Below are 17,831 nucleotides of genomic sequence, written 5' to 3' on the forward strand. Positions count from 1 at the left end.
TGCAAACTTTGTAAGTTAAAAGGACTCGTGAATAAGAGTACGCTCTAAAAAAAGTTGATCTTCTCAGAAAGTATTAATCACAACTGAACTAAATGTAAGTTTTTAAATTTGTAAAAAGCATTAAATTGAGAGGAAATGCATTTGCAATATAAAAGAGTAAGTTGAAGTAATCAGTTTATTCCTCTTCAAAAATTTGTAATAACAATTCATTTCAGAGGAAATGTGTTTGCAATATAAAAGCTTAAGTTGAAGTAATCAGTTTATTCCTCTTCTCTTCTCCCATACTGCCAGCCTAGATAAAAAAAAAGCCTCCTAAATGTTGTCAATTTTCTAATCTATAAGATATCCAAAAAGAAAACCAATAGAACCCTTTTGGTGAAGTTTCAAATATGAAATAAACTCTGTCTACTAGCGATCATTAGAGAACATGGATAACATTGATTTCAGTGTATGCATTCCTCTATTTTTTTCATTAAGGGATATTTTAAATATTTGACTAAATAGTCAATTATTTACAGGTTTTCAGCCAAACATTCTGCTTATTTTAGAGAAAAGAGACTAATATATCAAAACATGTTGCCTGCTTAGATGAACAACCTCCTCAATGTACTCAAATTCTATTTTATGGAAGATTGGCAGAGTGTATCCTTTTCCTGTGATAAAGGCCAATTAATGAGAACATGTACATTCTTGCGTATGTATGTAAGAGATAGAAAGAGAGAGAGAGAGAGAGAGAAAGGGGGGATAAACTAGCAACATAGCTTAGTTATTAGAACAAGGATAAAGTAAAAATGTCATTTCTACCAAACATATTTCGAGTGAACCAAATAGCACCACTTAAGATCTATGCGATAACAGAGGTATTCACCTTCCAAACTGCATCATTTTTTGCTGTGCCAACTAGGCATGGATGATGTGAGATGAATATAAGCCGTATACAGGAACTAGGTGCAGCAGCCAAGATACCAGATGATATTACCATCAAAGCCTTTACCAAAACCTCCACAGATGGCACAAAAGCTATTTGAGCATCCGATGAAGTTTCTGTGTCACTACAAATTACATAGTTAAAATCAATAGGTATTTAAATACAACCCATTGACCTCCAGCAGAAAAAGGGTGACACTGCCGGTGGTAAAAGAACATATGAACTGCATTATGGATAAAGTAAAAAAAATGTAAGTACTAAAACAAATTAGAATATGAATGTCATAAGCCAATAGCATGAGTTTAACTTAAAACTATGCATTCTGACTTACAAATCACATGACTATGCATTTCCAAATAAAGGGGGGCCAACTGCTACAAAAAGGGTAAACCACAATGACTAGCAGAATTGTTTTGATATTATCTGGACTTGCTAAAAATATCATAGTCATGATCATAAAGTTGTACACCAACCTTCCTGTGACTCAATTAACTATCCAAATGCTTTGTAGCATTATAAACCAATTTCACATATATATACAACATGTTGAATTTAATTGCTTCAAAAAGCACTTCACAGTTCTATAATTTCTGCATGGTATGGAGGCCAAGAGACTGAATATATACAATGTTTCAATTTCATAACCAGATATTGCAAAACCAAGAAAAAAACAAGCAAGCCCTGCAATAGTAAGACTTAACTTCCACAAATGCCTGCTGCAATGGGATGAACAGATTGATAGAAACTTTTCAGGATCTTTTAAGAACTTATCAACAACATGGGTTGGATTCCACATTCTAGCGCATATGCGGCCCATTATGCATGTTCTTGTTATATAAATAATAAATATGAACCAAAAGATACCAGATTACTCGCCATGACAGAGTGAAAGCATGCATAGAATTTGTACCTTAGCTTCGCTAAGACCTTTTCCCCAACAACATTGAGATGATCTGAATATTCAATTAGAAGAGTTTCGAATAGTTTTGGAGCAGCAGATAGAATCTTCTTGGTACAACCATAAGCTGCTTTACGTATATCCCAACTTGAATGGCACAGAAATGTAAGGATAAGCTGCAGGATAAAAGAATCAGCATGTGACAAAGTTATATAAGGAGGGACATTTATGATGCAACTTCATAGTACTTCACCTGCATGAGTGATCTCACATGAAGAGTCTCAAAAACTCTGTAGAATAGGTAAGAACAAGGGTCAATTCAGAAAAATTATGATGATTCTGAGCATTGATGAAAAAAAATAATCAACTATGATTAACAGGATCAAATGTTCATTAAAGAAAACCTTTGAGGATGATCCACAAAGAGCGACTCAAGTAATTCAATACATGTTTCACAGTCCTCCAGTGACAGTTTAGAAGTCTGCATAGCAATTACATTAGATATATTAAAACAGAAAGAAGTGAACCCATCAAGAGACTGTGCCTGTGTCTGTGCCTATGTGTTGTATGTAAGGTAGTATATGTGGGGGTGTGTCACTGCATGTATATATATATATATACATATATTTGTATATGTGTGTGTATACATGTGCATTAATCACTGCTTGGATAGCGTACATAGGTAAGACAGAGATATTTTGCTATGACTTTGAATGAATATAGATAAACCACAATACAAGAAAAAACCGATAAGTAATGACTTGTAAGCTTTAACAAAAACACCAGATACCAAAGGTCCAGTACAAGGATGGTCCAGATCGGTTAATTTGTCCGTATACTGAAAAGAGTCCCAATTTTGCCAAACCTCATAAAATGTAAATGGGCCCAGTAACCTAATAAAAAATTTACATCTGCATGAGCTACTCTTCGGGATACATTCACAATAACAATTAGGTCTGAGCATAGATAAATATTCTATAACAATACTCTCAATCCTACTTCCATACTTTTAGCTTTAAACTCAGATGTCTGTCAGTCTGTCACACATGCATGGCAAATACAGACTGTAACATCTATGTTGATCACAAGAATCCGCGGGAAATGATTCATGGTGAAGCTCTAACATGAAAGAACTAAGAAATAGCAATTCCTTATGTGAATTGTGAACAAGGCTATTAATGAGACAAAAAAACAATAACAAAGAACAAAGCAATCACAGAAGGGAGCAAACAGAATTTAGACTTCAGTGCTGCTGTAATGATGCACAGATTACGCCAAATAATATCAACTGATGCAATTCTGCCAGATCAAATCTCATCTCATCTACTAACAATAAGAAGCTGTGATGTAGAAACTAAAACAGATGAGTATCTAATACACTTGCACATGAATGCAAATAAATATATACACAATATCAGATACAAAGAAATTTAGAGAACTAGTGCTCACCTAAATTTGTCTCAAATATATAAGAATCAAGGTTAAACAAAAGAACTAGATACTACATATCTATCACCATTCAACAGAAAGCTGAAACTAGAAAATTAAATAAACGAAATTACCATGGCTACAGGAACAACTGAAGGTTCATTCTGCGAAATCAAAGACCATAGCTTTTCCCTCGACACAGTTTCATCTTCAGCAGAAAATATTAAGAAAATGTTATTTTCAATAAAACAATTTCGGCCGTCTGGATGTAAGTGAGGTTAAACAGAAGAAAAAAGGTTAAAGGGTACACATTCTATAAAAAATTTCTGAAGAACACCTGCTTTAATGTCAGCAGCTGCAATCTTCACCACAATGAGTAATGCATAAATGCCATCCAACCGTTGTGCTGCCTTGGTAAAACCAGTTTTTACTAGCTGGACAAGTGAGGGGAGCAAAGAAGATATCTGATGCAAAGCGACACAAAGGCTTTAGCCACATGAAGACAGTTGTGAAGAACAAGATTGAAGACAAACAATTATTACTTAGTTTAGCTTCCTCACCAGTAAAACTGCATCAGGATTTTTGCAAATGATGCGTAGGCATCGAAGATGACCTCTTCTTAGTGATTCCTTCTCCTTGAGCCCTAAGGCCATAAATGAAACAAATTCTGGCCGAATAGCATCCGTAGATCTTGCTACCCAAGAAGCTAAAGCGGTTAAACATGCATGCTTTACCTCTTCATTTCCTGGAAGTTCAAAAGTCAATCAGATGTAACTCATGCATATGCTGATTAAAACTACGGACAAATTATATTGGTGATAACTAATACTTTAACAAATAAACAAGATCAGACATAAACTCAGGGGCCAATACAACAAAAGTAAATCCCAAGATAAAAAGGAAGACAAGCATGCACCCACCATCATCCTTGTAACTTGTCAAAAGAAGGTCACATACAGACAGAGACAGGCTACCAAGATATTTCCCCTCAGGACATCTAGACAGTTCCTGCAGTGCATTTATCATGCCAACCCTCTGGTATGGAAAAGCAAGTCTTCCTTCAGAACCTCCAATTACAGATTTGACGGCAGAGAACATTGCCTCGACAGCATCCGGATTACTAGACTTTTGACACAGACATCTGACAATATCCAAGGCAGCAAGTCTTCTTCCTTCATCCGCATGGCGAGCCTGTGCTAATACCACTGATAAAATCTCAACGCCATACTTGCTCAAATCCAAGTTAACATATCTCAAAAGGACCCCGATGGATTCCAGAACAAGCTCGGGATTCCTTTTCAGCATCTTCACAGATGAAGGAAGAATGACACTCTTAAAATCTTCATGTGACAGACAAAAAAATAATGAACGGAAAGCTTCGCTCAGGGCTTTTGTTGGCTTATCCCTCGTGTTAAGAACCGCTTGAACATACATATCAAGATATACCGGCTGTATGATGCAGAAACAAAAAATGGGGTGAGAAATTGCACTCACTCATGGAAATGAACTTGACATCATAACAAATTATTAAGAAAACTTTGGGTCCAATATAACAGCATGTTGGAAAATTTAATAAAACATTGCATATAATATGAAACCTCCTGGTTCTATATCATGCCCGTGTGATATCAGCAGCAGTAACCACGGGACAGAGAGATTCTTACCTTCCATCTTTCAAACAGTGATGGTTTTGAACTTGAAAAGTCCAACATCACACATAGCATCTCTGGGCAATTTTTATATGAGATTTTTGCACCTTTTAGTTCCTCCATGTACAAGCTGAAAATGTCAGGTGACTGACACATGGAAGAGAAACAAAGTAAAAATTAATAAAAGAGGAATAATTGTGTAAGCATGCATCAATAAGACTTCATGTCAGAAATTAACCTCGAAAAAGGAATGAATAAAAGTTCTTCGGCAAGCCCTCCGCTCATGAGAAGATCCTTGCATGCTAATTTGAAGAATTGAGGCCTGCGAAGCTGCAACTCTGCTAAATGCACTCTTTGACACCGAGATAAACTGACTTCTACAAAGGAGGAGACATGACCAGTTCATAAGTCTATAGCAGCCAACATGAGACTGAAACTTTAACTGTTTTTCCATGCCCTGCACAAGAGTTGCTGCAAATGTTTTCATAAATATAACCTCGCTCAACTCCTTTACAATCAAATCATCCACGGCTTTCCTTGACCCTCGATCATCGTAAATATACAATGTCATAAATATTAAATCCACCAACTGTGACGCAGACTCAGTTGACATCTCTGCATATTGAAATTAGATAATGTTCAGAGCAATAGAGTATCAAAAAGTTGAGGCAACAGGCATGGAAAATATACTGTACAGAGAGTGATCGGTGTTAAAGACTTCTTCATCAATTAAGAAGAATGCTTTAAAGAAAAGGGTATAATGAAAAACATGAATCAACTACAACCCAAAGACAAAGTATTGAGAGTGGAAAAACAGTATGACCTTGGTTTAGATTTTACTTTTCTCTGAGTAATCTAAACACTAAGACTAAGCTTTATAGCGGTGAACCACATGTCAGTATGAGGGTATTATACCTGGCATAGGAGCAGTGGTTGCATGCAGAGTTATCTAAGATGCAAGACACACCGAGGCACAAAGAGCTCCCTAGACCCCAAGCAAGAGGTGCAAGCAAAGCTCTTGCCTAACAGTGAGGTGCATAAGTTAAGGAAATTCATATGTGTATATATAGGTATATATACACGAACGATAAAGTGCGGTGAATTATAAACATCTATTGACTTGAAATATTTGCATTAGCATTAAGATCTAAACAATCCTAATTCTTTTTAGAAATGCAAATCAACTCATAGTCTCACACACCCATGTGCCTGAATACACTCGAACTTAAGTCTTCTTATTCTTTTTGGAATGGCAAATATATTGACATGGTTCTTCTAGACGTTGCTCAATTCCAGCATGAGTTCTTTGTAGGTTCTCAAAGTGCAACAGGGTGAGCACACCCATGTGATGTTAACAGTATCCCCATCTTTTTTACCAAGAATACATGGGGATAAAAAAAAGTATTGGAGGCAAATTTGGTCAAATTTTATAAAATAAAAATAAATAGACATAAAACTGACAACTAATAAAAATTAGAAAACCAAGGCTAAAAATCTGAGGTAGAACTTAAGTCTTCATATCATAAAAGAAAAACAGGAGGTGGAACAAAAACAAGTACTTTTATTCGATAGTTTCGAATAAGATGAGCAAAAAAAGTAAAAATTAAAGGATTCTAGGGGATAAGATAAGGTTATGTGTGTGTTAATTCATAATCTTCATGTATAATTCATAAAGTAACTTCTTTTATGGTTTTTGTTATATAAGCATACATATACTTTACATGTACATAAACACATCACTCAAGTTACTTGTTTTTTACTGGAATTTGGTACAGGTAAAATCTTAAAGATTCATCCCCCCAGAAGAATCTTGTAATTGATGTTTATCAACAAAAAACTGTATAGACCTTTTACAAACACACATAAAAAATTTACATGTTACTAAAATAGTCTAGTTTTTGTTCTTTACTCTTTAGACCCTTTCCCACTTTCAATTTGTGTCAATTTAAAAAAAATGAATGCAATTTTATACCAATAAATTCAATATGAGATGCTATTAGGATGCAATAAATATGTTATAAGTTCAAATAAAAGTTCGCATTCTTCAAATATAACAAACCTAACTTATGCAATGCCTTGAATTGCAGTAATGCAATTATTAAGAAATGAAAAATGACGGAGCATACTTCCTCTAAGTTTTGCAAACTAGTTCTTTATAACAGGTAAAACCAAGAAAAATAAACTTAACCATTTTACTTTCATGCCATAAAATTTAAGATGTGCTCAGTCTTTCTATGTCTAATCAAAGTCTAGAGCCATTTCAAATTGATCCATACAAGTCAGTTTCCCTGTAGTTGCTAACAGATCATGGTGACTGCATAGCTCATTGTCATAAAGGTTGTTGCACTTCAAATATAATGTTTTCCACAAACCCTACCTCTATGACTTTCCCTTTCTGCAACACCCCTCACCCCTCATCTCTCCATACTCTCATATATCAACTTGGTTCTTCATCTATGTTCAATCCAACTAATTCTCAAACCGATCACAGTCAAATAGAAAAATAACTACTCCTTCAGTTCAATCATGTTCGATCCAACATTCTCAAACCAACCACAGTTGAATAGAAAAGTAAGTACTCCTTCAGTTCACTTAACAAGTGGTAGGTCCAGGGTTCAACTCCAGTAACCATCTATCTGCCCTGACACGTAGTTTACCTCCCACTGTCCCACATGATGTTCCTCAGACCGGTACAATGGGGGCGCTCCAGAGGGTGGCGTCAGAGCCTTTTTGCAAAAATACTCGATCACTCTTCCAATTTGAAGAGCACATACACAGGGACGGACCCAGTGTACTGGATATGGTGGCACGGGCCACCGCTTCGTTCCTCCGTCGTAGTGTAAAAAATTATTAGGGCCATGAAAAGTGCTACCATATCAATTTGTTGTGTGCCACCATATATATTTTGAAACTACAATAAGAATACAAGTTTCCCTTGGTAGAGTTGGTTTGCAAGGCTTTTCTTCCACCCCATACCCGAGTTCGAATCCCGTTAGTGTCATTTTCTTAGTTTTTAGCTTTTAATTTCAGAATTATTATGTTTCTAGAAAAAAATCAATAGAAGACTTGAACACAGGATGTCACATATGAAAGCAATGAACTAACCAGCAGACCAACGATGATTTTGTGAAAAAAAAATATTTGTTTCTTATAGTCAAATGATGCCACCACTTGAAAAAAGTTTCTAGGTCCGATCTGCACATACACATGCAGAAATCTGTTCACCTCTTTCAGTATCCAAAATTCATAGCAGGTATTTTATTTTGATCAGCTATAGTAGCATCTTTCTTTATATTTAAAAAAAACAACCATCTCTATGGTTGCTTTCTTCAAACTATAACTCCACTGACTATGATATAAAACAACTTGCTTTTTTAACTTCAAAAATAGTCTAAATTTTTTTATAAGTATGTTAAGCTTTATAATCAATATTACAAGTAATCCATGCTCTTTCTAATTTTTCCATGACATCCACATCAATTTTGCATCTTTATATGTTAAGCTTTATAATCAATATTACAAGTAATCCATGCTCTTTCTAAATTTTCCATGATATCCACATCAAAATTGCATCTTTATAAATTATAAGACAAAGGACAAGCAGTGATTAAACTGTATCCTACACTTATTACTTTTTAAATATAATGAGGAAAAAAACATAGCAATTATCAAAACAGAATTGTACATCAAAACGCACAACTTATCTTGAGAAGTAACTTTAATAATCCAAACAAAAGTAAGAGCCATTTACATTTCTTAAATTCCATTACATATGAAGATATCACATTCATATATCAGAACCCGGTAAGAAGATGATACCACAGATGAACATCAACAAAGTACATATATCCAAGTTGTGATGAGATTAACGTTCAATGACCTGAATTCAGAATAATGGAAGGAATCTCGGAGCGAAAGATCCGAATCCGCCTCTTTGTAGATGAAGTTGGGATTGAAGATGCAAGTGAAACCCACGGCTCCATTGAACTCGCTACTTAAACAAACAACTGATCCTTTCAAAAGAACAAAACTTGAAAGATGATCAAAGTTAGAACCAGCAAGAAAATGGTGTCAAGATCTTTCGCTAAAACGTTAGCGATTTAGAGCTGTGAGTTGGGTTGGACTGAGAGTGTGTTGTATGGCGGATGGTGTTATTTAGGGTTTTAGGAAGCCGATTACGAAGACGGTGAGCGGAACCAAACGCTTCTCTTTTTTGTTTTCTTTTTAAGTCATAAGAATAATTTTAGTTAATACACAATGCGACGAGATATATTTTAATTTTAGTGTTACGTTTTTTTTATTTTGGTTGATGTTATAATATGATTTTATGTGTTTTTAGAAACCGATAATATTTTTATTTTTTGAATAAAATATAAATATATATAAAAAATAAAAATTATATATTGATATTAGTAACAGACTAATTATTTAAAATTTCTTGTTTTTTAGATCTCAATGATTATTTTACTTATAATTTAGTTTTTTTATATTTAAATGAAATGTTTATTCTCTATTTATCTGAAGTTAGTTACATGAATTTAGGCAGGAAGTTTTAATAAGTTGTACTTACGCACAATTTACTTGTAATATTAAATTTTAGGTAATATGCATCAATAAACAGTACTTCATGTATAAAAAATAGTTTTAAAGAGTTTTTGTCAAATACTTTATAATATATTATAGATAATTATATTTTATTTTTAACGTTAATTAGGAAACATTCAAATTCCATTAATATATAACGAGACACATCTCGATTTTAATGTTCTTTTTTATTATTTGTTTATGTCGATGCTATAATACGATTTTATGTGTTTTTAAGAAAAACAATAATGATTTTATTTTTAAATAAAATATAAATTTGAAGATATCGTAAAAATTTGGAAAAAAATATATATCAATGTTAATATCAAATCAACTATTTCAAAATTCTCATTTTTTATGTAACGAAATAATTTATTTTTGGTATAATAATATAACATTTTATAAAATATAATAATTAAGTATTCTGTTATAATTTAATGATTATCCTAGTTTTATTTTAGATTTTATATATTTAAAATGAGATGTTTACTCTGTATTTGATTATGTTTATCTGCAGTTAGTTACACGAATTCAGCTATGAAGCTTTAATAAGTTGTATTTACGCACTATCTACTTGCAATCTTGAGTTTTAAGTAATATGCATTAATAAACAGTACTTTACACATAAAAAAATAGTTTTTAGAAGTTTTTGTCAACCGTTATGCGAGCTGACTAATCTCAGGGCGACCACCTGTTTTGCAGATAGCCCGGAGTCACCGTATTTGAACATCTGTGACCACAAGGGGATTTTTATTCCTCATTAGATTTGAACTTTGGACCTCCTGGTACTGTATATGTCACTCTCCTAATCTTCAGAGGATAAAATTATAAAAAAAAAGGGAGTAAATGAGAGGGCAGTCTCTCATCTCAGTTATTTGATTGATGCTTGGAGTGTGTGTGACAGAACCACAGTAACCATTGGAATTTGCAATAATTATGGTCTGATTACATAGAGAACGTAGGAAAACACATATATAATCATACGAACAGATAAAGAAACACCATGAACATACATATAATCTGCACCCATGGTTCAAAATACGGTGTCAAGCTTCTATAAAGTCTAGAGCCATGAGGGTGCTAAGATTCAGTGGTTTCACGTACTTCATTGAACCATTGAAAATCTCTTGGACAATGAGTCGATTCGCCCTCTCAGACGGGTGGTAGCCATCCCAAAACACGTGCGTTTCTCTATTTGGGCACAAGTTCGATAACACCGTGCAAAGTCCTAATCCGTTATACGGTCCTTGTCCACAGCATGCATCTGTTGCCGTCTCAAATCCTGTACAACTAAAAAAGTTAAAACATGACAATGAATAAAGGACACATAATAAACAGTATAAGTTACAGAAATACCGAAAGCTTTTGGATTGTTGATGAAATTCATGTGCAGATAATTTGTTTCAACGGTTACGAATACATGGTTGCCAAGCTTCTTGTTAAGTGAATTAACCATATCAACGAGCTGTGGATTAAACAATTCGGCAGCTTGTTGGAGATCAGGTGCGCATTCACCTTTCTTGCTACGCAACGCTAAGATCGCAGGCACACAACCTAGTGGCCCAGTACCCGTCACTATTACTTTACGAGCCCCTAGTTCGTATAGTCTCTGCACAAGTATTACGAGCATTCCATGTTATTTCCTCATATAAATATATGACATTATTAATAATTTTAGCAGAAAATATATTTATGATTAAAAAGTATGTATATTTGAATTTTAACTAATCTCATGGCGACTATCTGTTTTGCAGATAGACCGAAGTTACCGCATTTGAACCTCCATGGCCACGAGGTAGCAAGCAATTCATGCAAGATACTTCTTGATATCTCTTTATATGTTTAAAAATGTATAGGTTTTTAATGTACCCATTATCAGTTTTATACTAAACCAGAGTTTGTGTCTGTATGCATGCTCGTTTTCAGTTAAAAGGTCGTGACATTGGAGATTTAACATATGAAAATTCCATTTGAATGCATCGACAACTTATGCATTTAACACACATATGCTCGTTTTCTTACCATTAAAATTTTTTGGTACTCGGAGATGAGGAAGGTGACGTATTCAGGAAGTTTAAACTGGATCGACCTAAGTGAGTTGGGCACCAAATAGTAATTGTTCACGAAATCGTTGCCACCGCAAGTGATCAAAACCAATGCATCGTTGATGAGTTTTTTGGTTTTTTCTGCACCGATTAGATCAGTCACACGACGTTGGTACTTCTCAAAGTCTTGCAATTGAGATGGCATCCGAATAATATTTACCTACAAAAATAAGCGCTCAGATTACAGTATATGAATTAAATCATTTTGGTATCAAATTAACTACAACAGTGTATGACCATCAACAAAATGTTTTAAAATACCCTTTAAAATATAAATAAATTACCACCAATTTCATAGGTAATATTGTTAACTCATAGAAGATTAATTTTAGTATTTATAAAAAAAAAAACTACCAAGTTTTCATGAACATTATTATAATTTTAACGTAATCAAAGGTTCAGATCTCATCTCATCTTATGTTTCTCACCGTAATTTCACCTTTTTCACATGATTCTTCACACACACACACACACACATATATATATATATATATATATATATACACACACACAATTAAACTAAGTAAAACTGGCAGTTAGTTTTGAAAAACAAGATGAGAGAAATAACAATTTGACAAAGGGAACATCAATCTTCTCAATTATCAGCAGTGATTTACGTTAGCAAATCAGATAAGATACATGACAAAATGTTTAATCACTATAATTACAAGAGTGTGTGTGTTTGTGTATATATATATGTGTGTGTGGTTGGGTTCACGTGAGACCAAAGGTTTTTCGTGAGACCCATAAGACCAATTTATGTTCATTTATTAACTTTATAAACTAATGATCTAATGGTCTAAAGTTGCACGGTGACAATTTTGTAATTATAGAGAAGTCTCGTGGCGTTTATGAATGTTCACACTTGACGATTGTAGATCTAATCCAATGATTGAGAATTGGTCTTACGGGTCTCACGAAAAACCCTTGGTCTCATATGATCCAAAGTCTCTCTCTCTCTCTCTCTCTCTATATATATATATATACATGTGTACATGCACACGATTATATATATATGTTTCAGTTAAATTAAAATATAAAATATACAAGTCAGCTGTTTAGCCTAAGTTTATAGTTGTTGGTAAAAACAGGTCAGGTTGAGTTGACCAAATCAATATTTTTTGTCATTTTTTTGGATTTTATAAATAGTTAATGTATTAGTAATTATAATTACAAAAAGTTGTACTATTAAAATGATTTTCTTGTTTTTTAAACAAAACGATTTAATAAATTGTAGATAATTCCTTTGGATGACTTTTGGCCTAATTAACCTGTTGAGGACAAAACTGTAATATAAATCAATCCATTTTTAGGTAAATGGTTTCGGTATAAGTTATTAAGCATGTGATAAAGTTATTTTCAACACTTACAAATTGGACCCCAGTATCATTTAGGATCCCAATCCCCGCAGACGCAAAGTTGGCTCCGTTTAGCAGCTTTTGACCCGTTAGAGTTGGATCTAAGTAAGGCAATAACAGATCAATACCAATACGTTGCCCTGAAACAATATTTACTTACCGATAAGAAAACATATCGCCCGTGGTGTTAAACATAAAATATTAAAAATCTATCAAAACCATTTATTTTTAAAAAAATGTCTATGAAATTAGTCGAATGAATTGGGAGGTCAACCAATAAGATCTGGGATGTTGTAGCCGTTTGAGAACCGGCCTGTGGGACGATGACTGGGGTAATCAATCCCATAAGGAGGCGAGTCAGCTCGTGCAGAGGTAGCCAAAAAGTTATTGTTCCCATTGTCCACCAACGAGTCTCCAAACACAAAGAATGCACGCTTAGTGGTTTCAACCTTCGGTTTAGGAGTCGGGCTCTTTTCAGCACCGAAAACGAGACCGAAATAAAGAAAAATGAAAATGCTAACAACTGGTAAGCAAGACATTGTGGTGTAGCATTTTGAAAATGAATGAAAGGGGGGTTTATATACATGATGAAAAAGGCCATAACCCCTAAAATAGATGCTATTTAGTGTAGTGTAGCTTTGACTTCCATGGGTGATACAAGTCATTAAGAGGGTGAGGTCACTTACTATATATAGTAACATTCCATCTGTCAAGACTATATAGTGTGAATTACCTTTTTCGTCCTCATGGTTTATCGGTTTTAGCAAATACAGTAGTATAAAATGGATTATTAGCAAAATTAGTCCTTGTGATTTTGTTTTTTCTATGGTTTGAGTTTCCGTCATCAGTCATGTCCTTTAACAAAGTCCGTTAGTTTGAAGGGCATGTTAGATTTATCGGTTTCTATTATCAGCTTAAAAGAAAGTGGGGGACAACCGCAACATGTAAACAACCAACCACCATCGTCTACAACATCTCCACCGTCCTCCCCATTGCACCACCAACCTTCCTCTATAACCGGCCTCCTCGGTATCGGGTGATCTACTACCATCATGTGTTTTTCCCACCCCTTCACCTTCTCTATCAATATTTGAACCTAAACCCATCTCCAGTAACAACCTTATTTCGCTTCAGTCGAATTTTAGGACCCAAACCCTTCCCTATCTATACACCTACCATCGATCTTTAAACCCAAACCGTATGTCGCTCTTAACGCTACGAACCACCATCATCTTCTTTTTTCTCAGTCTCATAGTCCTCGTCTACTCTATAGGATGTGCTTTCAAGCTACCATGTCGTTGATAACAACCCTACACTACTTCTACTCTCATTCTTGTCACCAGACAAGATGAGATCGAACCTTAAAATTATTCTTCGGTGATGGCAGTGAGGGAAAGAGGGACACATAGATGGTTTTGAACGGAGGTCTAAAAAGGATTTTTAATTTCTTTAAAAAACATAAAAAGACTAAAATGCCCTTTACCCTAACATACATTTTAACAACGTCGTTGATGGGGACCCAAACCGTTGAAAAAATGAAACATGAGGACTCTTTTCATCAAAAATTCACTTTTAAGCATGATATTCGTTATAATCGATAAAACATATGGACAAAAAAATGGAATTCGCTCAAATATATAAGCTTTTTAACAAGATTTAATTCAAATGTATATGTTTGTTCGTTAATGATTATTACAAGATATTGATTACAACGAGTTTAAACCATAAGTTTTTCGGTTCTGTTATGTGAAGAAACTACATTATATGATTATTTGTTAAAGAATTTCAAAATTACGTATCGATTCAAAAGCTGTATTTTTGAAGGTATTGAATATCTGTATGACTTTGTTCACCTGCTTCTTAACCTTGTGATGCAACATGACTTTTAATATTTCAACAATTTTAACTTTTACATCGGTTTTCAGATCGGTCAGTTCGGTCAAGCGGCTTGGGTTGAAACACACGTCGTATCATTTAATTCATATTTAACGCCCATAATAAAAGTCACCGATAAAACAGTAATGATGCTTCGTTCATTTCAACCAACTCTTTTTGGTCATGTTTCAAACAGACTGTGATCATTTCAAATACGAAGACAACTTTAATGAGGTACTGAATAACGCCCTCGAACGCGTAGCACAGTTGTAAAGGTGTGGGTGGCTTTGCTCAGATGAAATACTGTATGACTCTGTAAACCGAGACTGTAAAAAGCGCTTAATTTCCATTATTGTTATGTTTAAAGATGCGAATTTCGACACAAATGCAACTATGTTTTTAATATTAAATACATTGTATTCTGATACAAAAAAACCGCGATGATAAAAACCATCTAAAATCAAACGAATTATAAAAGGAGCAAAACGAATTAAAATGACCATGTCTCATACATAAAATACTTGAAACAGAGTTTTGGTCCCTCGTTTTTGTTCCATCGATACAAGCTTACATGTATGAGTCAATATGCATGATGGTGCTAAGATTCATCGGTTTCATGTACTTTTCTGCACCGTTCATGATTTGATGTACGATTAACCTGCTTGCTCGTTCAGATGGATGGAAAGCATCCCAAAATACATATTGGTCTCTATTCTCGCACAAAAATGAAAGCTGCGTGCATGTACCTAACCCGTTGAACGGTCCTTGTCCACAACAAGCTGTACTTGATGATATAAAACCTGCTTAATCGTTGTCAGTGTTAGATTGTGATTTAAAATAAAATTTATTTATTTTAAGAGACTACAATTGTGCTTGCCAAATGATTGAGGATCCGTGATCATATCATGATTTATGAGCGGGGCGTTGGCACCAATGAAAATATCGCTGCCATACTTAGCATTAAGTTCTTGTGTCATTTGCTCGAGTTGTGGCTGAAACAAGGCCGATGCGTTTTGTAGCTCAGGGGCGCATCCACCGTCTAGACTATGTTGGGCTCGCTCGGCTGGTGCACATCCCATCCGTCCCGGACCCATCACGATCACCCTCCTTGCTCCCAAATCATACAGTTTCTACATTGTAATTTAAAAAGCTTTTTATTTTTTTCTGAATCGACAAATGACTGAGATTATAGCTTGCGGAAAGAAGATTATTGGTCTTTACAGTGTCGCTCTCTAGCAACAACAAAAATGTCGCCAGCAATCCCATTGAGGGACTCGAGCGTTTTATAAAATTGTACGATATATATATATATATATATATATATATATATATATATATCAATGAAAAAACTCCTTGTTCTGATAGCAATAAATATTTGATTGTGATTGTGATCTATTTTACGCGAATTAATTTGTTATAATATTTAATATAACCAATGTCACTTTTAGAACAAACCAAAGCATATCTACAACGAGAAAAGAAACTTACCACCAAAATGTTGCGATATTCAGATATGACATACGGAACATAATCAACAAGCATGGACGACTGAGACCTGAGCGAGAACGGATATAGGTAATAGTTGTTCACAAAATCATTGCCGCCCAAAGAAACAAGGACCAACGCTTGGTTTACGAGCTCTTTTGCTCGTTTAACACCCACTACAGAACTCAATCGTTGTTGGTACTCTTTGAAGTAGTTGAGCTGTAACGGCATTCTAAGTACGTTCATCTGCAAAGAAAACAAATCTAGCAAAATTTAGAAGAATACCGATCTCCGATTCTAATAAAACAAATCTCAACCGAAATTACATATTTTTAGAAATTAATTTTATCAGAAAAAACCTCAACCAAATTAAATATTTATAGTAATTAATTTTTTCCCCTTGAATATTAATTTTAAAAGTATAATTTAATTTCCATGTTTGATTTGTAGCAAATTGAAGCATTTTATGATTTTTCTTTTTCTTTTTTTTAAGAAAAGTAAATATTTCTTCAAAAAATGTAAAATAGATAAATTTATTTCCAATTAAATTATTGGAGCATTCAATGTATATTATATCAAATTATATATATATATATATATATATATATATATATTCTAAAATTAAATAAAAAATTAATGCAGAAAAAATCTGACTTACAAATTGAAATCCGGTATCATTAAGTATTCCGATTCCGGCCGAAGCAAAATTTGCACCGACGAGAAGTTTTTTACCATTTAGTTTAGGATTCAAATATGGTAATAAGGGCTCTGACCCGATATATTCACCTGCATACGGCATACATTTTGATCAATAAAACATCACATTAACAAATTTTGATCAATAAATCATATAAAAAACACGTCTTTTGAAAAGCAAATGTTGGTTAAGGTCATGTCTGGAAGCATGAAATATTATATTAAAAACAGTTATTGTATAAAATACTGTGTAATAATGTATAGAGTTTTAAACATATCGTAAAAAAACAAAAGAGGTGAAAAGAAATAGAGAAAAGGAACTGAACTGATAACATCAGGGATGTTGAGGCCATTAGAGAAACGCCCTGTAGGTTGATGTCCGGGAGAGTCGATACCATAAGGCAGTGTATCAGCACGTGCACTTGTATACAAGAAGTTATTGTTACCATTATCAACCAAAGAATCGCCAAACACAAAAAATGGTCGCACTTGCTTTTCTTTAGGGCTGGGACTAGGCCCTTCCGATGCAACAGAAGCAGGTGCCGGAGTCGGAGCCTCTGTGGGTGAATCACTAGGCGTTTTTGATGTAGCGTGGGTCCCATTAGGTGCATCAGTATTCCCTTCCGATATGACATGGGTCTTATCGGATGCAGTAATAGGCTTGCTTGGGTTAACATGGGTCCTATTGGGTGAATCACTGGGCCCTTTCAGTGCACCATGAGCCCTGATTGGGGCAGCATGAGTCCCACCTGGTGTAACAATAACCCCTACGACTAAACACAATCTAAAAACCAAACAAAGACGAGGCACTTGAGATCGAATCAT

General features: G+C 34.4%; 3 protein-coding genes across 4 annotated transcripts in view; all 3 read right to left on the reverse strand.

The window, feature by feature from the left end:
- Positions 1-9,070, reverse strand: part of LOC112508755 (protein ILITYHIA) — a 36,213-nt gene extending 27,143 nt beyond the window's left edge. For both annotated transcript variants that reach the window (XM_025113496.1, XM_025113495.1), the window contains exons 1-11: positions 8,784-9,070; positions 5,142-5,518; positions 4,919-5,050; positions 4,175-4,703; positions 3,815-3,999; positions 3,592-3,718; positions 3,389-3,462; positions 2,231-2,307; positions 2,080-2,116; positions 1,839-2,002; positions 869-1,052 (exon numbers count right to left, since the gene is read on the reverse strand). In XM_025113496.1, the coding sequence (XP_024969264.1) occupies positions 869-1,052; positions 1,839-2,002; positions 2,080-2,116; positions 2,231-2,307; positions 3,389-3,462; positions 3,592-3,718; positions 3,815-3,999; positions 4,175-4,703; positions 4,919-5,050; positions 5,142-5,518; positions 8,784-8,886 (1,989 nt within the window). In that variant the 5' untranslated portion in view covers positions 8,887-9,070. The remainder of the gene's footprint in view (positions 1-868; positions 1,053-1,838; positions 2,003-2,079; positions 2,117-2,230; positions 2,308-3,388; positions 3,463-3,591; positions 3,719-3,814; positions 4,000-4,174; positions 4,704-4,918; positions 5,051-5,141; positions 5,519-8,783) is intronic.
- Positions 9,071-10,533: 1,463 nt separating this feature from the next.
- LOC112508609 (GDSL esterase/lipase At5g33370-like) lies at positions 10,534-13,489 on the reverse strand. Its single transcript, XM_025113282.1, has 5 exons — positions 13,225-13,489; positions 12,963-13,090; positions 11,510-11,752; positions 10,844-11,096; positions 10,534-10,769 (listed from the first exon to the last, which is right to left on the reverse strand). Exons 1-5 carry the CDS (start codon positions 13,487-13,489, stop codon positions 10,534-10,536), a joined length of 1,125 nt encoding a protein of 374 aa, XP_024969050.1.
- Positions 13,490-15,392: 1,903 nt separating this feature from the next.
- On the reverse strand, positions 15,393-17,831 carry LOC112508610 (GDSL esterase/lipase LTL1-like). The gene is made up of 5 exons (XM_025113283.1): positions 17,333-17,831; positions 16,969-17,096; positions 16,314-16,556; positions 15,703-15,955; positions 15,393-15,625 (listed from the first exon to the last, which is right to left on the reverse strand). Exons 1-5 carry the CDS (start codon positions 17,829-17,831, stop codon positions 15,393-15,395), a joined length of 1,356 nt encoding a protein of 451 aa, XP_024969051.1.

This window comes from Cynara cardunculus, assembly GCF_001531365.2.
Source record: "Cynara cardunculus var. scolymus isolate 2C chromosome LG 3, CcrdV1, whole genome shotgun sequence".
In the NCBI taxonomy this organism is placed as follows: Eukaryota; Viridiplantae; Streptophyta; class Magnoliopsida; order Asterales; family Asteraceae; genus Cynara; species Cynara cardunculus.

Bases quoted from the DNA above. Each gene is read 5' to 3' on its own strand.
- LOC112508609 (XM_025113282.1), bottom strand. From the start codon at position 13,489: ATGTCTTGCTTACCAGTTGTTAGCATTTTCATTTTTCTTTATTTCGGT. The intron at 13,091-13,224 runs GTTGACCTCCCA...ATATTGTTTCAG, and splicing joins CAACATCCCAGATCTTATTG to GGCAACGTATTGGTATTGAT. The intron at 11,753-12,962 runs GTAAGTGTTGAA...TTATTTTTGTAG, and splicing joins ATGATACTGGGGTCCAATTT to GTAAATATTATTCGGATGCC.
- LOC112508610 (XM_025113283.1), bottom strand. From the start codon at position 17,831: ATGATTCGATCTCAAGTGCCTCGTCTTTGTTTGGTTTTTAGATTGTGT. The intron at 17,097-17,332 runs GTTCAGTTCCTT...TGCCGTATGCAG, and splicing joins CAACATCCCTGATGTTATCA to GTGAATATATCGGGTCAGAG. The intron at 16,557-16,968 runs GTAAGTCAGATT...TTTTCTTTGCAG, and splicing joins ATGATACCGGATTTCAATTT to ATGAACGTACTTAGAATGCC.